General features: G+C 41.4%; 1 protein-coding gene across 1 annotated transcript in view; it reads right to left on the minus strand.

Annotated features, from left to right (window-relative positions):
* Positions 1-990: 990 nt before the first annotated feature.
* dph1 (diphthamide biosynthesis 1) overlaps positions 991-25,666 on the minus strand; it is a 72,609-nt gene continuing 47,933 nt past the window's right edge. Inside the window, exons 4-12 of the mRNA XM_004558164.3 lie at positions 23,144-23,265; positions 19,557-19,711; positions 17,938-18,059; positions 15,176-15,244; positions 14,311-14,467; positions 11,512-11,612; positions 4,112-4,190; positions 1,636-1,770; positions 991-1,272 (exon numbers count right to left, since the gene is read on the minus strand). Coding sequence (XP_004558221.1) covers positions 1,192-1,272; positions 1,636-1,770; positions 4,112-4,190; positions 11,512-11,612; positions 14,311-14,467; positions 15,176-15,244; positions 17,938-18,059; positions 19,557-19,711; positions 23,144-23,265 — 1,021 coding nt within the window. The 3' untranslated portion in view covers positions 991-1,191. The remainder of the gene's footprint in view (positions 1,273-1,635; positions 1,771-4,111; positions 4,191-11,511; positions 11,613-14,310; positions 14,468-15,175; positions 15,245-17,937; positions 18,060-19,556; positions 19,712-23,143; positions 23,266-25,666) is intronic.

Here is a 25,666-nt window from a genome sequence, read left to right on the forward strand (position 1 = left end):
TTAGGCTAATCAGCAATTCGAAACCTGCCGTGTGTGTGAATGCTGAGCTGTTGTCTGTGTTATCATGCAGTAGACAGACTGACAACCTGTCAAGGCGGTACACCGCCTCTCGCCTTAGCTGTGAGTGGCCACATCACCTTTGTGATCCTAAATCAGATAAGCAGCAGAAAGTAAATGGCTGGATATTAAATATTAAAATATACAGTTTTTCTAGCTCTTGTTTCTATTATGGTTAAATTTAAAACCATAAAGTTCAATGTATATGATCTGTATTTTAAACAATCCAAAAAAGCCCTTTTATTTATGTTGTAATCAGTAAATCATTTCTGATTTAAATCATGACAAATCTTTAGACTGGGATAACAAACCTGAAGAGTTATGAGAGGAGGAAAGGGCAGATTATTAACATTCTTCCTTTTTGCCTGTGAAAGAACAAACTAGAATATAAATCGAACATCAGCTGAAAGAGAGCTCTGCTGGCCAATAATTTATTCCCGACTGCTATGCATCACACACAGTACTGTGGCAAATACTGAGCTCTTAAAAAAATGTAGCTGCTAGCGGGACACGTGATGCATCCCGGATATGTCTGGCAGTATCGCTCTCTCTCACTGCCATTTGCTGCTGAAGTGATACAAAGGTGGAAAGCAGAGGGAGGATGTGATTGGAGAAGCTGGGTAGTTGTTTAGAATTAAAACTCTCCAAAAATCACCTGTCACACTGTGCTGCCACCTGGGGAGGGTTCTTGGGATCAGCTGAGGCCACGGTAGGCTCCTGTCAATCAGTTTTTACTGTAACGGCCAAACAGCAATAGGAGGATTATTTATTTATTTATTGACAGACTCCACCATCAATAAATAATGAGAACGGAGAGCAGTCGTGACTAGCTCTGCACGCATCTAGGAACTCATACCACTCAGCTTTAAAAACAGGCTCATAGCTTCAGAACAGCACTGCATTTAGGGAGAAAAAAACCTGCTCACAACAAGAAAGGTTTCATTTCTGATTTACTGTCTTCACAATTTCACCACAAAAAGAAGAAAGCAAAACAGGGTCAGGTCGCATCTCAACTGCTCATCATATCGGCAGAAAATCTATTTGAAAAAGAGGCTGAAAACTCCTCTGAAGTTAGACTGACTCAAATTCCAATTGTTCCTCTTCTGGTCTGACTTCTCTCTGCTTGTTAGCGTGTCATTCCCCTTGGCAGCCACAGGGGGCGCACTGGTTCTGCTCACAGTGCTTGGCAGGAATGGCTGGCTCCGAGCCTTTTTTCTGCAGGCAGGCAGAGGGATAGCATTAACACTTGGAGCAGTGACAGTACCTACCTCAGGCATACAAATGATAATACTTGGAAATACAGCTACTGTATGATGTATCCGCAGAGCAGTAACTCAATCAATATCTATGCACCTTTCTTCCTTTTTAATAATTAAAAGGAACATCAAGGTCAAGGTCATAGCCACGCCTTACAAAGAGATGTTGAGATACATGTCCTGTTGTCACTGTGCCACTGGGTGTCAGTGTGGTGACATTCTGATAAAGACCATCAAGCATGAGTTGAACAGAGTGTAATCACTTTTTATCAGCGTTCCCCACCCGTCACTCATTCTTTTTTTATCTCCCAGCTCTATTCACCTGGGTCTGTCTACGAGCAGGCCTCACAGGTTGGTTGTCAGGGTGGTTAGGTGCCCACGGACCCAGGCTCTGATTGGAGTAGAAGTCCATGGGGTAGACTTCCTTCCAGCCCACCTCTTGTAAAGCAACAGCTGCCTGAAAGATACCAAGAAATACAGATGGCGAGACAGTGACAAATCAGAACCAAATCAAAAAAGGACAAGAAACGATGAGCAAAAGGTGCAATAATGGCACCCTTCAAGGTGTTATGGTACATGATTCCGCTGATGTTCACTGTCACCTAGTACTGTATCTGCAGTTTTCAGCGTTTTGGACAAACAAGCAGCAGGAAACCAAAGAGTGATGAGAAGACACAACAGACTGACTATACCGACAAGACAGGTGTCATAATAATAAGCTTGGATAACAGGCAGAGTTGTCATGTTATCCCTATGCAGCTGCACTGAATGCTACAACAGCTGTTAGAGAGGAACAACAACAGTGGCATGACAGAGCTGTGACTTAAGTGAAGACTGCTCCATATGGAAGAGAAATGCCTGTGAATACTGATTCCGAACGAAAGAAAAAGCATACATAACAAGCGTTCTGAATGAAAGAACAAATCATTTGACTGTTCATTTATTCATTTATCCGAGTACTCGTTCATCTTTCAAGCTGTTTAGATGCCAAGACCTAACTTCAGCTTTGAACTATTTGGAATAATTCCGATGATGTATGGAATTATGATGAGAAAACAAGTCATAGAAATTTTATAAAACTCCAAATACACCCGTTAGAGAATTTAGTTCAAAGGAGACATGAAAAATTCAGCTTCAAAGTGATGAAATCTTTCTTCTAGTGCGACATAATTCATCACTTGCGCAGCTTGTGACTGTCGTTCGTTAGTATAGCACGCACCCAAACCGACAAGACAGTGTTCTGTTCTCTTACGCAAAGGCTGAAGTTTCCTGAATAAAACCAGAAGTAAAAACACTGTTTTTCTTTAAAAGAAAGTACTGGAAACTTAATAAAGCTTCTTTCTCTTTTAAGATATAATTGCATCCCAGTTATGTTAACCTGTTGTAAAAAAAAATAAATCTCCTAAATATATGTTTTTCAGGCAAAATAACTTTCTTCATATCCAGATTTTAAAACACAATCTATCAGAAAATAAAAACACTACAGAGTAACCATCCCTTCCTTTCTCCAGGCAGCCTTCTACCAGAGTCTCCTCCTCTCGTCTACCCCTTATTCAATCACCTCTCTCTTTTCCCCACTGCTCTCGTTCCCCTCTCACACCAACTGCCTCTCTCTGTGGAAGCTAGCTTCTCTTGCTAATCCCTGCTCTGACAGGAGAGCCAAGTGTGTCTTATTGACTATAAATATAACATGAGACGCACTGAAAATAAATCTCCTTGCTCACTTCACCCTCCCATCTCGTTCCTCTTCATCTTCCTCCTAAATGCCACAGTGAAAAGCATAGCGCACCGAGACGTGTAACACTCATAGGTATGAGATGCGGGTGAATTAAGACTTATCACAAGCGCACATATACAGACACAAGAGCAGCACCAAATTATTTAAATGCACAAACATCGTTCCCAAATAGCTGGCGGGGAGAGCAAAGCAAACTGTAGCACAAAGGGCTTAAGAAAACAGATTGCTGCTTTCCTCATTACAGCACGCGCCGTTATAGACCTCAGTCAAAAACAATGCAAAATAACCATTACTTCTTCTTCTAAGGTGAATGCTATCATTATTCTTAATGGCCCCTTTCTGAAATGTAAGTGCTTTCACGTTGTGTGCGGCGCACAAAGATGTGTAGTCTGAATATAACAGCAACCATTTCAAATCACAATCCAATATTCAAGACAGCAATTCCCCTTGCAGCCATTTCAGTATTCAAATCAGTGGCATACGTCTGAGGAAAAAAAAAAACCCCGTTGAACGAATTAATAGTTGACTTCAAGTGCTAACCAGTGAGGTCACATAAAAGCATAATGTGACATAACTGCCAAGCTCATCACAAAACAAGCCTGCTTTTTTTTTTTTTTGCGACAACAGCTGCAGACAAACAAACACATGTTTTGAAATGGATCTTTATGGGATGCTGTCCGATCCATTTCTCTCCCTTTTGAAAAACAAGCTGAAAGGGGTGGGGAGTGTCTATATGGTTCTGCAGCCAGCAGGGGGGGCTAGTCTGCTACTGATGGTGTTTTATATGCGTGTGCTGGTGTGCTTTATGGCAGGGAGAGGAAGAGGGAGGAAGAACTAGACATAATTCTTCATCTACAGCAGAAGCAAGGCCTTGATGAGTCTTATACAACGTGAAAAATCACTTAACAATGTAACTTTCGCCTTCTGCACTTTGATGAAGGCTTCAACACGACATCAGTCAGGTTATGTGCAGACAGGAAGGTCTGTGTGTGTGAAATGTGTGACACTTGTATGAAAAGCGATTAGCGGCTTGTTGAGAGGCTGTAAGGTTGATGCTTACCTCATATGGAGAGAGAAGAGGTTTGGAGAAGGCAGTGCCCCAGTCGATAGAAAGGCGTGGACAAGCGATCTGAACCCACCTGTAAGGAATAGGTGCAAATTTTAGCTCAAACGTACACCTCAGAATCAGTGCAAATGCGAGTGTAACAGTTAAGCAATAACGTTGAGAGACTAAGATCCTATTAGACAGGCAGAGCACATCTACAACTCCACACTGCATGTGGGTACGTGATGCAGTGGGTTAGTGCGAGGAGACTCCCTCCACCTGACCTCCAGCATCTGTTGGAGAGATCTGTCCTGATTTGCAACAGTTCTAAAGACAGCCATGCTACACCATCTGAATGCATAGTCAGAGGGAGGCTGAAAAGACAGGGATGAAGGTTTCAAGTGGTCTAGTGGTGCCGACTGGTTGCAAGAGGCAGAAACAGAGAGGAAAATAAAATACTGCAAAAGATGCAAACAGGGGTACAAAGAAATGCTGTGAAAGAAAAGAGGAAGAGGTTAGGTGAGTGTGAATAAAAAAGCCGCACCAGCCGGTCTCCACGGAGGTAGCCTACATTGCTCGCAGACAGGGTGGCGGAGGGATGGGGTGGGGTGGGCGTAGGTTTAGTGGTGAAGCGGCTGTGTATTAAAGAGATGGGGAGGGGGGTGGGAAAAAAAAGAGAGAGAAGGACACAGATACAGAGAGATAGGGAGAATGAGCAATGAAGATGAAAAACCGGAGGGGGGGTTGAAGAGGCGCAGGCAAGAAGAGAAGACAGAAGTGAGGCAGAAGAGAGGAAGAAGACAGGCAGGGAGGAACGTGTTTACTCTGGAAAATGCATGGGAGTAGGATGAGGAGGGTGTGTGGAAGTAAACAGCTGCAGGGAAAACTGAACAATGGGAAAATGGAGACGGAAAGTGGCTGGGGCTACGGGGGGTTAGCTTTCACAGATCAATGCTATTCACAGCTCCGTCTCTACTGAGGAAGCATAACATTCCCTGTCCCTAATCCTTATGATGAAGATCCATCAGGATGATTGATAAATACAAAATGAACTGCAGTGTATATAAAGACTAATGATAGGTAAACGTCAATAAGGACACACCAGTTTGAGATTTAGTTTGTGAGTGCTTGACTACTTTCAAATATATGGTACTGCGTCAAATTTCCTTTCTGTCTTTCCCTCATTTTCCAACTTTCACACAGTTTCTCGGCTGCAGAATTGATTGCACCGCTGACGCTCACTCCACTCTGCTTTCTGTCACAGAAATATTCCACCCCCTCTGGGCAAATGCATGGCATTTTCTCATTTTCAACTAACACTTAAAAAAAAAAAGAAGGAAAAAAAGGCTCCCCCCAAAGAGTGAATTCTGATTCATCCTCCTAATTTGAGAGCCAGCTGAGTCAGAGACATTTCAACCAAGCACCAATCTCCTCAGTCCTAAGTTGGCCAAGTTTAGATGGAGATTGGAATCTGAAATGTGACCTTTAGGTCTATCAGCCGCTATTCATAACCTGAGCCTTTAAACAGACAAACACTGCACGTGCATCAAAGCGGCCTTAGTGCAGGAAAACAGTGGGGGAAAGGGCTAAATATAGGAGAAAAACCAACAGTTTGTATATGTGTGTTTTTATATGCAACATGTTTTTGAATATGCAAATTTGCAGTGCAAGATTAAAAAAGAACACTGGAAGTGATAAAAAAAAGAGGGAGGGTGATTAATAAGCAAAGAGTAAATCCTCAGGGCTAACTCAGTGTAGAGAGGGAAGCAAGACAAAAAGCATGAAAAGGGAAGGAAGAAAGGATTCGTCCTTCATAGGGAGAAGATAGCTGATTGGCACATGAACTGAGGCGGGACTTAAAAGTGTTAGCAATGAGACTTTCTGAATGTTGCAGTGTGATAAGGTGCATAGTACCACTGTATTGTTCCTTAAAAGCAGTGGAAACAGTATTTGTAGCCGCTATCTTTGAAATCATTTTAGCAAGTGTGGAAGAGAACTGGTATCATCATGACGTACAGCAGGGGTGTCAAACTCAAATACACAGTGGGCCAAAATTTAAAACTGGAACAAGGTCGCGGGCTAACATTAATATTTATTGAAAAAAAGATCTTCCTCCAGATTTAAGAATGAATCTCTTCTTATGGACTCAAACAAGTTTTGCTGAAAAACTGAACATGGAACAAGCAAAGCTTAATACTAAACAATATATATATTAGCTGTATAATACCGGTAGGCCAGCTGTAATAATAATTTGGTATGGCTTCGCGGGCCAAATGTAATTAGGCTGCGGGCCAAATTTGGCCCACGGGCCAGAGTTTGACACCTATGACGTACAGTAAAGCACAAAGACTTTAAAAAACAGGAGAGTTACACAGACACTGAAAGAGGTGGGCTTTTGTCTCATTTGACCCTTGTTTCACAATTTTCTCGCAAACCAAGAAAAATCCCCCAAACAAACAGTGGAACAGACTGTGGGCGGGGTGTGGTTTGTAGCTCAGCTGCACGGGAGGGGTGGAGCAGTGGGTTTAGGGTGTGGTGTCAGGGGAGGCTGACCTACAACGCTGTTTTCCATCACCTGGTCATGCCTTCCCTATTTTAGTAGGATGCAGGGACCTGACAAGAGAGCTGTGTGCTGTAAGGGGACAAGGCAGTGCGAAAGTTGCGCAAGAAAAGGAAGTATGGCAAATAAAAGCACCCATGTTGTGTGCCTTGGGTACTTCATACCACAATGGGGCCAAAACCCAGTCCGGTGAAGGATGATGGACCGGCGTCTGGCACAGCCATTGGAGGGGCTGGCCCATATTGCAGCACCTGGCCGAGCACTGGACCAGAGTGTTGGAGGATCTGGTACCACAGTGGCCAGCAAGGTACTTGTGGCAGCGCTGAGCCTCCCCACAACGGTGAAGGTCAGCTTCCAGTGTGTTCGCCAGGCGATACTGGATTGGCTGGAGCTCGCACCGGAAGACCATTGCTGCCATTTCCAGGGAGACCTGATGAGGCTAGCAGATCTGCCCTCGCCAGGTGGCTGCAGCCTGGCCCAACCAAAGGAGAGGCATCGCTGCTGGATATGATCATGCTCTAGCATTTCACGAAGAGGCCCCCAGTGGACACAGCAGAGTGGGTCCGCTACCACCGACCAGTCGGCCTGGTGCGGTGACGCATGTGGAGGACCACCTGTCTGGGCAGCTGAGAGGATTGGTGGGGCAGCTGAAACCAGCAGTGAGTAGTTGGCTGGTCCCGGCTCCATGGAGGCAGCTGTGGAATGCATCACCATCGAGGCCCGCCACCAGCATCATCTACCCTTCACACCTGTCTGTCTCTTTGCAGGTCCCACCGGCTAAAGACGGCACACCTCACTCACCGGGAGCTGCATGAGGATCAGGGCAGGACTGCTGGAAGTGTTCCGTGTCGCCAGCCCTCCAACACACTCCCTCGGCCAGGCTATGGTGGACTCAGGCTACATACAGAACCTGGTCAACCAAACCCTAGTTTGGCCCGGGGCTTTGCTGGAGGCAAAGTGGGTGGAGGTTAGGTGTTTGCATGGGGACATGCACAAATATCCCATAGAGCCACTTCAAATTAATTAATTCTGGGGACAGGTTGACCCGGGGTTTAATAACCTTTTGGCATAGCGTGTGAGGATGCGTTTAAGGCCTTTAGCAGAGTGTAATGTCTTTGACCATGTGATAAAAACTGATGATTACATGGGGCACCCTGAAGCAGCGCTGACCTACCCGCATTTTGTATTGATTAAGCATAGGCTTTATCGAGTTAGTCGTGACACCCTCACCGAAGAGGAACACACCCAGTTGTTGGTGCCTAAAAGTCACCAGGAAATTACTTTCCAGGAGGAAAGTGCTTTGAGTCTTTCATACCACACAGACTTTTGTGGACAGTTGTTTAGTCAGCCTCTCTCAAAATGATCTGTGTGCTCTAAAAAACATGATGCTTTCATTACAACACAACATATAAAGTTTAGAGGAGCAGCATACAAGTGATGTATAAAGGTAAAACTGCCTGACATTTAAATCTGGATATGCTATGTGAGCTCCAGCCTGAGTTCATTGCATTACCCACTGTGGCCCATTACACCGCAGCCTCCCTCCACCTGTGTGGCTCTGCTTCAATTACACTCACAAACTTGACCTGCCAAGAGCAAGAACAATTAACCTTTCAGAACTCCAAGGAGAGAACAATTTCTTCACCTTTGATTGCAAACTAGCTAATTGAATTAAAATAAACAATTTCTTTTTTTTGTGGAGCCCCCCTCCCAGACCCCAAAAATATTCGAACAGAGATAAAAGGCTGAAATGTAGCGGATGGCATTTGCTGTCTGGCTGAGATAAGTGTGTGTGCTGTGCAGATGTCTGCACAACAGTTTAGAACCTGCTTGGGGACAGCCTAATTACACTCTTAAGAGCATATGTTAATGGTGCCTCTCACTTTATATGAGTGAGTATGTGTGTGTCTAATGACAAAGATAGCCTGAGGGTGGGATCTGTACAGTGTGCTATGTTGGTTAGTGCTGAGCAGGAGTGAGTCTTTTACCGCCTCACCATCTATCTTTCAATCTCCCTCGCTTTGTCTCTCTCTTTAATTCCTCTTTTAACACAAGCAGATTTGACACAGCTTCAAACACTTGGTGAATTGTATTGTCTATAATTGTCTCACAAACTATTTGGAGGAGCAAAGTGAAAAAATACTAGAGGTGAACAAACTAATGGTTTGATAAATAAATAAATGTCAAATTTATCATCAGAAGAATTCTACTTAAAGTCGTCACCCCCAATAAATATTTATCACCAGTAATATGGACAATGTTGGTAGCAAGTCATCTTCAAATGTCACATTTTTTAGGCTTGTTAAGGAACAATTTTATGATTACAGACAAAGCCACATTATTAAAAATGAAGGAAATGGCTCTAAATAGCCTACAATCATGCATCAGTCCTGTTTTTGTTCTTTTGCACTTGCTGAAATGCATCTGCAGCAACAAGTGTCCATAAAAAGCCTCCTAGTACAGCGTTCCAATCCCCGGCCCAGGGAAACCATCAAGCCTAAAATCCTCCACGACTACCAACCGGGTGAACTCCAGCTTCTATCAGAAATGAGTCTGACTTATTATTGGTGAATAAATGTCAGCAAACCATGCTGATGTGACAGGGTGTACAGGGAAGGAATAGCCCATAACCACCGGCCCAATAGTAACTGGAACTATTTAACCAAACATGAACTTTTTTTCTAGACAAGATTCTCGGATACCTTTTATGACCAGCACAGAAACTCGGGTTTTGCGTTGGCTCCAGCACTCGGAAATGATAAACAGCCCTAGTCTTCAATAGTACAAAGGCAGACTACTCCAGCACTATTTTCTGATGTATATACACTCCATGGACAGCTTATTAGGTGCACCTAGATAAAACTATTACAAACCAATAAAACAGCATAGCAATAAATCATCACCCTGTAGGTTAATAATATTCTGGTTTTGTCTCTAGTTCCAGACCTGCTGTAGTATGGCGCTAATTCAACTTCATGGTCACTTTGGGTAATAACATGAATTTGTCATCTATTTAAAGCAGTTTTTTTTTTATATAATTAAAGGAAAATAAAATCTAGGGTTTACTGATGGGATAAAAAATTGGTGTAAAACCATACAATAAATTCCTACCTGTGATACATGTGCAGATTGGACTTTAGTTTTAATGTTAGTGAAACAGATCTTGCTGGAAACCTTTTTGTCTGTAATGAGGGTTTGTTTTGGTTCAGTGAATTGTGCCTGAATTACATAATGTTTGAGTTGTACTCATACGTCAGTCTGAAGACAAGAGCCAAAAAAACAAATAAAAAAATAATATTTTTACCGTGATCGCTCGCTTTCCAAACACAGCCCCCTCAACTACCTCTGCATCTCTCTCTCTCCCCAACTCTCTCTCAGACCTTCTGTCCCTTTCTCACCCACTCCTCCCTCACACATCACACCTCTCATTACTCCACAGTGAGAGGCCAATCTGAGGGAGTGTGAGTGCTGTGCCTGTGCGAATGTGATTGGCGCTGCTGCACATCAGTGTTTCACTAACCCCTTATCCATCTTCAACTCTGCTCTTCTGGTTGGAAGTCAGATAAATCAGACAAACTGAACCTTGGAGCCAGAGTACTTGATATTTCATTGAATAAAACGTGAGGAGTCCATGTCTAAAAGACACCTGTAAGTTGCTGAACTGGGTTACAGTGCTACACAGCAGAAAATATTTCAGGACCTACCACTACAAATATCAAGATGTAAAAGTCAAGATCTTAGTGTATGAGAGAATGAGAATGTCTTTATCAAGTTGCTTCAGGTTTCTTGCTTCAGAAGTAAAATTCTTACATAAACAGAAGTAAAACCTAAAGAAAAAACCCTGAATCTTCATCAAGGGCAAGGTTGATGTACTTTCTACTTTAACTTTACTGCAAAACAGACTAAAAGTATGCACTTCAATGTATGATTTGTGTATAAAGATCCCTTTTCAATTCACTTTGTGCCAAAGCTTAAATTTTATGACTCGTTCAAGTTCATTACATTGGACTGTTTGCTTTTATGCCATATGCAAAATCATGGACTCTTCCCAGGACTTGAATGCCAATTTTGTGTATAAAGCTATAAACTCTGTTTGTCAGCTCCCTGTTATAGCACCCACTTGCAAATTATGCTGACTACCCAATTAAGTGTGCAGTGATGCTTACAGAATACATTTCAAATGCTGTTGATTGCAAATTTTAGGTGACTACTAGCTGCTGAACACTAGATTTCTGGCAGGGTCCTTGATGTGAAAGATAAATTACCCAGCCTTTATATCAGAGAGACACAGCAGTGATAAAGAATTGGCAAATGAAGAACACAAAGAGCCAAAGGAGGAGTTTTAGGGATGTGTGTAGGTTAATTAATTTTTGGATTTAATGTTGCTGTATGGCATAGCACACGAACAAGGAAAAACAGAGCACAAAACAGAATGAAAAACAGTGCAAGAGAATATGAGAAATCATTTTGCTTCATCTGCTTTGGCTCAGCATTTCTAACTAAATAAAAGAACGCTTTAATTAGGGCACGCGTTAGCGCATGTGTAAATAAGTCCATATTTATATTTGTTGCAACGCATATTCAGGAATTTGGGTTTAAAGGGCAGAGTTTCAGATTTAATTTGAGAAGTTTACCCACAACACCACAGTGAGAAATTAATGGCTGTTTCATACATACTCATACTGTGTTTCTAGAGTGGTATGCATTCCCTTGACCATATATATGTCTTTAATATGTCTGGGCAAAAAAAAAAAATATATATATTTCTTTTAAAATGTGACAGTGTCAAACAAACCATCAAATGAATAACATTTTGAAAAAAAAAAAAACTGTGTGTATGCATTATAATACTCACGCATCTACATCTGGTATCAGAGCCAGTTTGCTGGGAAAGATCTCCGAGAGAAGCACTCGAGTGAAGGACTTGCCCAAGGACTGGAGCTTTGACTCCAGGTGCTGGAAGAAAAAGAGATGAAAACATTTTGCCTTCTAGACATAAAATAGGCTGTGAAACTCAGCCACATATAATAAGGTATAGGTCACATGATTTATGGCATTAACATGTGCTGATAATCACTCCAGAGGTTTTGTGCTTTCACAGTTTCAGCTTGACTAGACTTTTTCATCTGAACATCAAGCTTTGAACTATTGCATCTCCGCCTATTTATTTTTTCTGCTAATGCACATTTACACATTGGAAACAACATCTTACACTCCCTCCAGTATAATGTGATTCTTCCCTTCAATCTCTTTCCAATTAGCTCTGGCCTCAACACCTCAACAGGGAAGCTTACAGATTAGACCCCCAAACTATGTTCAGCGCTAAGTGCCTAGTGTACTATTCCAGCCTCTATACAGACAATCAATCTCTTCATCCTTTTGCCATGTGTCCAGGCACACTGTAAAGATAATTCTTTATTGGGCACTTACAACTGAAATCCCATTCTCGCAGTCTCCACCTAGAGCTTAAAGCTGTAGGAGAGGGCAGGAATTTAGATTGAGCATTTGTGCCTCAGATTGGCTCATTTAAATGTTTTTTACAGTGTATGCATTCCTGTGGTGGATTAACTAACTCATCTGTCAATCTAATATAAGAAGACCATATGATCCCACTCCTTTGATTAGTAATAAAATTAATTACCATCCCCAAAACCAGTGTTTTCAGGCAGAGTCTTACATCGTCAGACATGGAAGTGTTGAATCTCGCAATCACTTCAGGCTTGGCAGTAAACTGTTAGATCGGGTGCTGAACAGTCTGATGAAACCTACACAATTACATCACCAGCAAAGCTGCAGTTCTAATGTGCCTGGTTTCTCTCCACTCTTTAAGTCCACCTGAAGATTCTGTCCATAGATTTGACAGAACAAAGGTTTAAAACAAATAAATAAATCAGCCCAGCTACAACTCAGAACACACTTTACTTGGTGAGGTATTGTACACAATAGTTTTGAGCTTTTTCTGCATGGAAAGTTTCCAACACAGTTAGCTACTGAATCATCAGTGTCCCCCACACCCATCTGGTAAAATTCACTTTGGCAGTTCTGGAAAAGGGCAGTCTAGCCAGAAGTTATAAAACATTATACCATTATAAAGACATTTTTCACAACAGAAAACTGACAGACAAGCGAGACAAAGACAGTGTGACTGGCGAGTAGCGGTGTCACATGTGGCTATCATTCCTCAGGGTCGGTGAATAAGGCCTGATGGGCACAAGCCCAGTCACCAGACCTTATAAAACATGTCATTAAATTAAACTGTTTAGCCAAATCAAGGAACTTGGTTCTTTTTCTCACTCTGTCTTTTTAGTTGTGGGTAGCGGACTGAGGCGTTACTTGGGAATCCAAAAGGCAGACAAACCAGAAGATATCCCATAAATCCTTCTTTGATGAGATATAGGTAAAATGTGACTGTTATCCGCTGTCCTTGGGAGTATCTTGCAACATTTAGATCACTGTGCTCTTATCAGATAGTTCTGCCCCCTTACTTGAGAGGTTATCTGACACTACACTTCCTAATCTTAAAAGATCTCTGGTGAGTTTGTATTCAAATCCCTTTTTTAAATCCACCCCCGAATGCAACACAAAGATTAAACTTTTCACTCTAGTTGACATTTATACATCAGTGCTAACATAATCTCTTGAGTCTGGATATTTGCGAACAAGTCAAGTCTATGCATGTACACTCGCTGAGGAAGTATTAAACCATTTACATCTAGCATTTAGATGGAGGCTCCAGTTTTTCATACAGCAATCCATACAGCACTGAATTATTACTGATTAAATTATGATTTAATTAGTAATAAGTAAAATTCAAAACAGTAGGGAAAAGAAGGGGAAACAAAACAAAGAAAAAGGAACAAACAGGAGAAAAACAAACTGGCAATTGAAGAGAGGGCAAAGCAGGAGGACCAGCTGCAAGTTAAGAGTGACTAGAGACTATCACGCATGCTAATACATAATATTTTGTACTTGCAGAGACTGAGCTTCTCACTTATGAGTCTGCACCAAATATACCAGCCTTTGACTGTGTGCATTTACTATACTATTTATGAATTCTCATGCCAATAGTTCTTACCTACAAAGTGTGATGAGAGCATTAAACAGGTACCGATAGATAATTTAAAATCATTTATGTATAAAAATACCCCACATTTCACTGAATTATTACAATTAACCAGTTGAATACTGCTTAGAAATGCTTGCTGAACAAGAACGTGAGCTGCATTTCTAAGTGGCTGAATTTTCCAGAGTTAATTTATGCAAATAATGTGATGGGACTGTGCTGCAAAAGCTTTCACCGAGGAAAAGTATAGACTGTTCTTTATGCTTTGAGATGTTTATTTGTAGTTGTTTATTTAATGTTTGTATTGTGGAAGCAATAACAGAAAACGCTCAAAATCATACATCACTAGTAACACTCCAACACAGTCATGCTTGAAGCCAGCAGCGAGATCAAGGATAAGATTTCCATGGCTGTTTGGCTGCATCATCCTAAATTTGAAATAACAAGCTCCCAGTGTGACGACTTCTTGTCTTATTACTACTTCATGTCACCAAATCACTTGTCAAAAAAACTCGCGCTAAGAAATATTACAAGCCGTTGCACAAGTGGCCTCGGGACATGTAGAGTGTTGAAATGAGGATGCAAACTCACCTCCAGGACTTTAGGGCTGCCCTGTCGGCCAAGCGTGCCCAAGATCAGTCCCCATCTCTGGGCCAGTCGAGCCTTGTCAATAGCCTGGAGCCTTATAGCGCGCATGGCCTCGTGGTCGTAGTATTCCCTGGAGAACACCTTACTGTAGGGGTCGTATCTACAAGCATAGCCAGGCAGAAAAAGGCTGAAAATCACAGATGTGAACAGGACGTGTCGATACTTTTGAAAGAATGAACCTGATTACACATATTACAATCCATTGTTCTGGCATCAATCTCAAGGACATAAATGCACCAAAAAAAAAAAAAAAAGAAAAGAAAAAAGGTGAAAAATCCAATCACAAAAAGTCATCAAATACAACAGGAGTTAGTGTATCTGAGGGAAAAATAGATGTATTTTTGAGCATCTAATCTCCTTTTCTCTGGTACAAGGGGTACACTTGAGATTAGAATCTTGTTTATGAGAGAGACCTGTGATCTGTGCAGCAGTGCATATGTCTATAACAACACAATTTCACTTTGCATGCAAGCAAGCCTTATCAAAACAGAACTTGAGCTTCACATAATGTTATCATGCCACTGCGATAAGGTGAATAATCAGGACTGCAAGCAGTTTTTAAATTTAAACAGCACTAAAAAGCATCATAAGATTCTGAGCCTAGAACATAAATTGAGGATCCAAAAAGGTGATTATGAATGTTGATCGCTTCCGTACTTAAAAAAATGTTTTACTTTTTTCATTGCAATTATTACAAAAAGTTTATTTGACATCATTTGCCCCCAAATGATCAAACTAACACTAGTTCTATAATAAACACTATTTTGTATCATATAAAGAGAGATATACATGAAATATGTGACAATACCTGTAGGCAGGAATGTCTGGGTTTGCAATCATGATTGATTCCAGGTGAAATCTTCCATCTCCAAGATAACTGTAGAAAGATACCAATCAATTCAATGTTTGAGGTGAATGAAACGAGAGGAAAAATAAAGTGTGCAAAGAAAATTCCCTGAAGATGATTAAAATTCATTGTGCAGCCATAAGAAATGCTGACCTATTCTCTTATTCTCTCCATCAGCGTTTTCTCTCTGTTTTTTTTTTTTTAACATTGTCTTTTAATTTATGTCTGCAGCCTCTTAACAGAAGACCAAAGTGTTTTCGGGCAGAAGCCTTACGGCTTGGGTGGAGGGTCTGCCCACTTCTGCTGTTTGGGAATGTGACCTCAACGAGCGGAGCACGCTGTTTACAGAGAATACAAGCTTTCCCAATTAACCCGGGGTCTGGTGCTGGGGATTCGCCAGAGCGCAAGCAGACGTGGAGTTCACAAACCGCAAACACTGAGTGACATGGAGGTGTCTAAAAATGCAAGGTCTCTTACATAAATGCCCCTTGGGGTCAGGCTGAGAACAATCCTGTTGTTAGTTTGAGGGGGACTCAGGTCAGTACCCCTACTTATTACTTAGCAGGTGTCTCAAAAGGCCCACTGTGCCAGAACTTGCAATTAAACCCACTAATTGGTCAGTGTTTAGAGTGGCTCAAAGCAGGCTGTGGGTGGTTTGCCATACAGGCTACCAAGAGACACGACTAGCTGAGGCTCTATTTGTTAGCAAGTGCATGGTTGTGTGTAAGCACGTTTGTCTCTGTTTGCATCTGTGTAATAACACTGAACACAAAATGAACTCAAGGAGAGCCTCTGTTGCACTGCCTCTCTTTGCTTAGAAACATCCAAGGCCCTCGTATAATTATGTTCCCAACAATAAGCCTGCTGCATTTCAGTCACGGTTGTCCTCAGCACTCTGCGGCTCTAAAAGGTTGGTGTGCTTTAACGCTCCCTATGACCACAGTCCTTCTATCTATATTCTTTATTTTTCAAAAGTGCTCTCACTAGAATGGCAGAATGCTGTGTGCCTGTGCGTTACGCAACTGCCTATTTTCACATTCACATCTTCATATTGTTCTATTATGAGTGAGAGCTAGAGGTGGCAGATCGAAATGGGCGAATGGCCATTTCAATACACTTTAAAAATACTTTTCATTATGGAAATGACAGAGACTAAGACCTTTTAGAGCTTCAAAATCACCCTTAAAGACTAATGCATCACTATTCATTCTTCATATTGCTCAAGCGGGTCAAAACTTTGATAAAATGCAATTACAGCTTGAGCACACACCACTTTTTGCGGGAACTTGCTCATTTCGAATTCATATAGGATGACTTGATATTAAATATTCATTTATTGCTATAATACAGGTGCTGAACAAAACCATGCACTGTAAAAAAGAAATCATATTAAGAGCAGATCTGCTCTGCTTTCGTTAGTGACAGTGAACAATCAAAGCGCTATTACCCGAATAATTCGTTAAAGTAAAAAGAGACTGATCAGCAGAGGGAAACCATTTCGCTGTAGCTGCACTTCTGATATAGCTTTCACATCAAAATAAAATGTTTCAGCTATATATTTTTAGACTGAAATTTAACACTAGGGGATGGTGCTACCAGTGAGGTTAAAGTCCTCATCATTGCTCATGTGTTCAATGTAACACGTGTGGATTAAATGAGAAAGAGAGCAACATACATCCCTCAGGTAGGCTAATCGATTTTCTCTCCCAGCACACCTCTGCACAAGCCAGCTGACACATCAAAGACAACGCACATTGGATTAGAAGGTGAAACACATACAAAGAGACACACTGAAACAGACACACAGTACACATCACTTTTGTATCCACTTATGCATATAGCAAAGCCCGTCCTTGTGCAGCTGTTACGCACTGGGAGATTTTAATCGCATGGACAAACATTAGATGTGTGCAGATCAGACATATGGGGCTGTGCACCTCGGCATAATTATATCAAGGGAACATCATCTCACTGTGCACTACAAAGCATAAGATTTATCTACTGCAGACCAGCACCAGATGTATAGACACACAGTAGCTGCGGAGGTGTTGTTTGTTAGTTGGACCTGTTACTTTGCCAAGCGTTTTCCTCCCTGCAGCACAGGCAAAATAAGCATCACTTTGACACATCGCACATGAACGGTGTTTTTGTGAAAATACACAGGAAGTAGTCTTTTAGGGTACATGCAGCTCCTGACTGGATGCATCATCTTTTTTTTTCTGATTAAGATTAAATAAATGGGGAAAATAAGAAATTAAAACGGGCAATCAGACAAGCTGAAACTAATATATCAAGGAAACCTGTCAATCCTTACTATGGCAACGTATAGTAGGTGTTATATTTTGCTAAAGCGTTTCCTTAAATCTAAACTATAAAACATGTGAATATGTTGACTCTGGCTTGAAACAAGCCAAAGGTGTCTGAATACATACAATCCAAGCTATTCAAGGTGGCCGTTTCTGGCTCCTTATAGCTCACAGATATGGCTGGTTATCACAGCCAGCTCTGTCTGGTGTGACAGGCATTATGGCATACAGATTATTACTCATGCCACATGGGTGGGCATGGCAATAGCAGGCTTTACTATGGAAGGAAAGGAGAGAGAAGACAATGGCTGGATGAGCCAACGCTGGATCTCTGCAGCTATCTAATCTGTGCTAACTAAAAAAAAGGAACTGGGCAGACACTGTAAGGTGGGAGACAGGAGGAATAAGATTTCTTACACAATGGCATTGACATGGCGCTCCAAGCGAGGGGAGGTGCAGCCTAAAATTTCTCCCGGTGACAGAGGGCGACACTGTGGGACATGCACATCATACTCTGTCTTGAGGGCTGCACTCACAGCCTAGAATATGGAGGAAGGAGAAGAGATTATATTCTCTGTGCACGTATTTAATCAGGTTCTTCACTTTTGATGGTTCATTTTTACATTTTTAATAATGGAAAGATAACAAGAGATGCATTGAATATGAATGTGGCTGAGTCTGAACCAACAGAAAACATACAGACCAAACATTTTTCTTCATCTTCCATCAGATTCTGTGCTGTAGGACATTTAAGTAAAACAAAACAATAGATATTACATTAAAGCCAAGTCTGCCTTTTAATGGGTTTCGAGGTTTGCATTGCAATTTTACATTTGATGTAAATCAAGTGATATTAATGCAGAGACCTGCACTTTAATGTAGTGTCCATTGTTTTATTTTAAATTGAGCATGCTAAAGATATGAACCAGAGGAATAAAAACGTGCAACTGTCTGTGGTCTCGATTCAATGTATGCAAAAGGGAAAAACAGAATTAAAAGTCAGAAGATAGGGGATTACCCACTATTACCACTGGTGCAAATATATAGAATATTATAATAATATAATATTTTTAAAAGACTGAAAATGTCAACTTCAAGTGATACTGAAAGGGTCATGAATGATTTTCTGCCAGAAGTGTAACTCTTAACACACAACTGGTGTTTAAATCCTCATGCTTCTGCAAAGCACCAAAAAAGAGTGCTTTAATTTTTAGAAAAATGAACTAGTTCATGTGTACTCATTTAGATGAAAAGAGAAAACGAGTGAACAATTATTATAAGAAGAAAAAAAAAAGGGAAAAAGTGTGTGTGTTCTGAGGATAAACAAACGATTTAAGGCTAATTTAAGGCAGTCCACAAGGAATACGGGTGAACTTCTCCCGCCCGTACTGTGTGACCCCAACAAGCCTACACACATAAGACACGAGTGAGAGCAAGCATGCATACAAAACATAGAGACTTATGCAGACATATACACATAGGCGGACTCAAACATCCCATCATATAATGTGACCTGTTACGGTAGAGCTTGATTTAAAAATAGCAGTGGTTGCATTAGTAAAGGTCCAAAGTGGTGCTGGTTCAACACAGCATATGAAAGCAGCAAAATGCATTATAGAAAAGGGAGGCAGCCAGCCTGAAAGAAGGCTGCTCGAGCTTAATACTATAGCTGCTGCCACTGCTTATATAAAGAGCACTACTGAGCACGATGCTGAACCGAGCGGCCTTCCGAGTTCATTGCACCTTTCAAATCCAAAATAACTGCTGCCGGATTTGTCAAACCCACACTTGAACTGAGCTTTAAGAGCGGCGTGTGAGCTTGTTCATAAAAGCCAGGAACTGCAAAAAAAAGTATACTGTACAAATGCAGAGATGTGTGTGTGTGTGTGTGTGTGTATTCCTGTACTGTACAGAAAAATATACTCTTTATGTAATATGGAAAATACAAGTGACAATAACTGTGTGCGTCAGCTCTCTCCGACGCGAGAATCACACACAAATGCACACAAAGTCTGACAGAACCGGCGCTTAATCACCTGCAGCGCCGCCACAAACTGAATAGTGCTGACGAGTGCAAGAGACTGTCCAGGAGAGAAGTTGAACTTGATTGTGTCCAGGAAGTGTGCATTGTCCATCTGGATATCCACAAACACATACAGCATCTTGATACCTGCAGTCGAGTCTATGGGGACTGCAGCAAGACAAAGACAAAAGAAAGACAGATGAATACTTCAGTCCTGCTTCTTTAGACTGCTGTATATGCAACATCAAAACATAAACATATATACACAGCAATACAGCTACACAAATAAACCGTATGTGAGCATACTGCAAATATAAAGATCCTACGGTACGCACCTATGTGACATAACTGAAACATGAGTGAGAGTCTAGCACGTGCAGGAACTGATGCAAAGACCTCAATTATTTAGGGAAGGAGAAGGACACACGCGATTACTATTAATGCCATTAATTTCACAGACCATTTACTACGCGCCCGGGCCTGTGAGACGTAGCGACAGACATGCTGAGTTAGATGCTGAATAAAGCAGGGGAGAGTCCAAGAAACAAGGGGGGAAAGGGTCTAGATAAGAACGAAGAATTATTGTTTGTGTTGATCATTATAATCGGTCTTCCTCTCATGCTACAGTTAATTTGCAGATCAGAAGCGAGGGGACTTTTTTGTTACAATTAAGCAAATGGCCCATTATGGTTGAAATGCTTTATGAACAAGTGCAGCTCACTTGATGGCCTAGATTAAAGCAACACTGAGAGAGAGAGCGATATGGGAGCAAGGCTCAACAATGTGCAGATAATAGGGAGTGAATAAAGAGGGGATAGTGGGAAAACATAAGAGCCGTCTTAACAAAGGACTGAAGGCAGCTGTGATGGAAATGGGAGAAGAATGAAACATTCCCATGAAAGTAGGCTGGAAAATAGAGAAATTTAATTTGGGGGTGTGGGCAGATGATTTTATAATAAACTGTATAAAGAGCAAATGCTTTGGAATGGGAGGCAGGAGTGGAAAAAGTAACAGGATACCGAGCGTGTGTGTTATGGGTATTTAGTTTGAGTGTGAAGGGTAGGTTGTCAATTAACTGGGAACAGAGGTGATGAATGGGCTCACATTTCAGCACCGAGTAAAGGAGAACAGATGGATAGATATTTAAAACAGTGGGGTTTGCTGCAGGCCACACGCTGAGTGAGAAACCAAGGAGTTAAATACATCATGAGGGGGAGATAGGTAAAAATCTAGACTGAGACCAACAACCGTCTGTTGCTTGTTTATAGACACTCCCAAAACATAAAAGGGCAGAGGAAAGTGACATCGATCTGTGTTCACATTAGCATGGTAGCCTGAGAGCACTTAGGTGCTGCAATCAGAGACACAGTCAATGAGACAGACACGATTCACTTGCACCATCACTGGTTTTTATCCTTTTCATGGCAATAAGCTCACTTAGCACAGCTGCTTATTAATGCCCATGAAAACAAACACAAATGCACACTCAAATTGAACAAAAGGGTGGACATAGTGCTATACTGGCTTGGTTACAAATGGTCTGTTAAAAATCAATATGTAAAAACAAAATCTATTCTGATATTGTACCTCTGTATAATTCATGAACAATAAGCCAATCGTTTGGCATATTGAAAATGTGGTCCTGAAATAATCTGGATTATCTATGTGGGGAAATGTGATAGCATTTAACTTGGATTGGAGAATGGATTTAGCATTTATATAATGAAATAAGAGACGCTTGCTATGCTATTATGGTTTAATAAGATATGACATTTATTTGACCCAAAAGTTGGTGAATTACATTGTTAAAGCAACCTAGCTTGATAAAATAAATAACTGAGAATGGCACAAAATACACAAACGAGCTCAATTTAACAAGAAAACGGATGTGAGTGAAGAGGGCAATATATAAAAATAGAAATGTAATACAATATGGTACTGTGGCGTTGTAGAGGGCAGTCAAGGTTATATGTTTATTAAATTTATTATCTAAAGCTATTCACCATAGCCACAATCATCTGAAGACTTCTCTATTACCTGATGGAGCAATCCAAACAGTGTATTGATTCACAATGAATTCAAACATTAACAGCAGGACATGAGAGGGTTCTCACTTAAAGTTAATGTCATAATCTGATACTGCTGACAACATTTCAACTGCTCAAAACAATCAATAAAGTCGTATACAATAACAATCCCACAGCAAGTGTCTACAGATGGGAACTGTTACCTGGGCTGTTATAAAAATTACAAAACTGTTATCCAGTACCACACAAATACGACTAGCTACTCTAAAATCAGTGCCATGGCCATGCTCTGAAATGACTTTAATAGTGAGGATCTACTCATGATGTTTAAGGAAGACCAGTAAAACTTTCCTGCCATTATCGGAGGAGAGCTTCTATCTCCTGACAGTTTTCCTTCCTGGAGTTCAATTTTGGATTCTATATTTTGATTCCAGTATGTTCCCCAGTTTATCTCAGGCTGTTCTGTTCCAACTACTATGGTATTCAGGTTAAACATCAACAAAAAAGTCCCCAAACTCATATCTGCAAACAATGTTAGAACTTTAAAACACGGTTTTATGATGTTGCCCATATTGTCCGGCTCAAACTGGAGGTGCTTTATGATGAGGAAATATGAGAGGACACCACTACTCTCAAAAGCAGATACTGCAGAGGAAATGAAAGGGAAATGAATGAATGCGGGAGAGAGAGTTCCTCTGTGAGTCAGACAAAACACCGTGTCTTTCATCTCCCACAGGTGGCTGACATCTTGGGGAAACAGTGCAGTGATGTCCTCACGACTGAGAGATGAAGGTCAGGAACGGATGCACGACACCACCATTACATTTGCATTCTCTCAGGATCTGCAGTCCATTTGGGTTTGTTTGTTTTTTTAATCTCTTCCATCAATTAATATCTGATCTCCATCCCAACCCGCAAAGACTTTAACGCCTTTATCCTTGCATTTGCTGGGCTACTCTCAGCAGAAACAGGTACATATCTTATCTTTTGTAAACATACATGCCTGCATACATAATTGCTCTATGATAATCAAATTATAAATATGCCAACAGCACATACACAAAGACTAACACAATGAACACAATAAAGCCAAAGAGCAAAAGAGAGAGTTTTTCAGTAGTATTAAAATTCTGTTGGTCATTTCTGGTATTTGGGATAGGTGAGGTCGTTCTGGCAGAGATATATCAAAACTATTGATTTAACATTTCCTCCCATGTTCTGCGAAAGGCAGACAGTGGGGGCGAGGGTGAAGGTCCTCGAGAACTGCTTGAGGTTTTCAAAGAACGGCTCTAATGCATGTCCTCCATTGATCTGCTGAGTAAATGTGATGCCCAGGCTCCAAACATCTGATATGCTTTCCAAACTAGAGTTGGGAAGAATGCACCAACTAGTAACATTTTCCATTGATCGATGGCTTTGTCTGTGAGTCTGTCGTTGTTGGTATGTCTATGTTCTGAAGCTTCTTTTTTTTTTAATGCAACCCACTCTTAGTAAGTGGGTGTCTTCGATGCTAGATCACTTGACATTCTCTACACGAAGAGTCATGAAGAGAGAAAAAAAAACAGAGACTCACTTAGGCAACTGTGGCCATAGTGCACCATGAAATCTGCTCCCAGGGCTCGAGCAGTGAAGTCATCCACACAGCAGGCGCCGTACGTCACATCCCCCATCACAAATGTATCTGCATCTGTGAACCTGGAATTTGGGCAGAGGCTCTAATCACTGTTGTTACAGACCATATATGCTGTTGCTTGTTACCATAGCGAATAACACACATAGCATCCAAGGCATGGTGTGATTATAAGCGAGCTGAGTAAGATCAACTCCTATCCACTTGCTGCAGATTGAGTAGACTATATAGCATCTGACAAAGCTACCAGTCAATGACTGACTCACAGTACATCAGGGTGACACACTGCTATTCTTTTGCTCCTTATAACTGGGAGCCAGCGGCCAAAGTACAGTACAAGCTGTCTGATAGTTAAAGCCCTGCCAGACGAGGGTTAATGGGTCATCAGTTAGCCTGGCCACAGACAGAACGCTAGACGAAGAGGAGAAGCACAAAAGGAAATGTATGACTGATACTAGGGCTGGGCGATATGACCCAAAATTCATATCTCGATATTTTTTAGCTGGATGGCGATATAAGATATATATCTCGATATATTTTTTTAAAGCCATAAAGTAAGAACAAAAAGAGAGTTCTTAGTCAAAGCTGTGTCCCAGATGTCACACAGGCACTTTTATTAACATAGAGCAGATGTACATAAAATTTACTCAAAAATAAATTAAGAGCATTTATTAAATAATAATGGTCCATAAATAAAAGAAAACAATGTTGTTTTTGTGCATAACAAAAAGCTCACAATTGTGCAGTCAAAATGTAAACTAAAAGACGCTGAGCACAATAACAAAGACAGATTTCACAGCTGCTCTGTTCCCAACTTGTACTGCGTGACTGACAGCCTGGAGTTTGAAATCCGCTTCGCAACCGCGTCTCTTAACAGGTGCCATTTATAGTCCTTATACACAGTAGGGTAATATTGCGTTGAAGCACAGTACGTATCACTCCGCGAGGCTCAGCCGTAATGCTCCGACAATCCATCAAGCGGTGCAGCTCCGTAGCTTACTAAAGTCGTACTAAAACATTTTTTGACAGATTGCTGAGCGCCGTGTTCCACATAAAATCGGTTCGCGGCCATCAAGCACAACCAGAATTCATACATAAGGCGCGCTGTCAACTTTTGAGAAAATGAAAGGATTTTAGTCCGTGCAGCCCCTCTGGGCTGCATGGCGTTAGCGTGGTTAGCTCGTTAGCGTGGTTAGCTAGCTAACACGTTGACGCCGTCCAGCCCCACGCACGGGGCGATGCGCAGTAACTCGTTAACGGAGATTTGCCGTGTCCATCTTGTCGCTTCCTGCAGGTGAAGCGATGGGGGACGAGGAGTTGTGTTCAGTGAAGGAGAGGCGAGGCCGAGTAACATTGCGTAAAGACGAAAGTGGATGAAAGAGAGGCAAACCTGCGGCTCCACAAGTATAATTTGTAACGTAACATAGACTATATCGATATAAAGGATATTGTCACATCTTATATCTCGTATAAAAATATATCGATATTTTTTAAAAACTCGATATATCGCCCAGCTCTAACTGATACAAATAGATTAGAGTTTGCAGAGGTCTTTAACAATCTATTTCCCAGATTTGCTGTGAAGGCTGTGAAATACACAGACCATGTGGGCCCTAATGTTCCACTTTGCAGATGTAAAAGGAGAAAATAATCATGGCCTTCTTGAAAGGAACACTAACAAATTACACAGGCATCTGTGGACTCAGTACTGTTAAAAATAATTGCAGATTGTGCTACTGAAAAACAAGTGCCTACACATATCACCCTTTATGGGCAAATAAAATGCTAAGTAAACCCATAAAGACTAAGTAAAATGAATAAAAGCGGGTAGTAACAGCAAAAAAGAGCTAATGAACAGAAGCTTCAGGCATTGTAAGGGAGGGAAGATGGGTAGACAAGGGGGTGTTTGTAAAATGAAGTTGTTGCCAGGTATTCGTGGCTGTATTCTGACAGATTTAGGCTAGACAGAAGAGGTAGAACTGAGACGAGAAGAAGGACTTGGGGAAAGGAGAGGAAAGTGATAAACAGAAATGGCTGCACACAATACAACATCTGTAGAAACCCACAGATTCTTAGTAATACGTCTCCTGCTGCCCAATCTTTCAACCAACATCTACTCTGTTTATTCCTCGCTCTGCACCTCGCCAGGGGCTTCACACAAAGTTTCTATTTAGCCTTTCCTCTCTCAATTTCTCTTATGTAATCTCTAGTTTGTGCTCTCTCTAGGCCCCTCATCATTGTCCCCTGGATTTCTACGTAGTTCCTCTCCAAATGTCCCTGTCCCTTCTCCTATAATAGCAGCTCTCAAGTGAAAGGAGTACAGGCCAGCTGAGCCCAGGAAAACACAGACAGAGCAACTCATCTGATAAATAAATATTTGCATTCAAAGGTTTGAATCAGTGGCTCTCTCTCTTTCTCTGGGTTTTGATTTTGTCTGCATCCATCTGTTTGTGCACCATTGGATGT

This window comes from Maylandia zebra, linkage group LG14 (genome assembly GCF_041146795.1).
Source record: "Maylandia zebra isolate NMK-2024a linkage group LG14, Mzebra_GT3a, whole genome shotgun sequence".
Classification (NCBI taxonomy): Eukaryota; Metazoa; Chordata; class Actinopteri; order Cichliformes; family Cichlidae; genus Maylandia; species Maylandia zebra.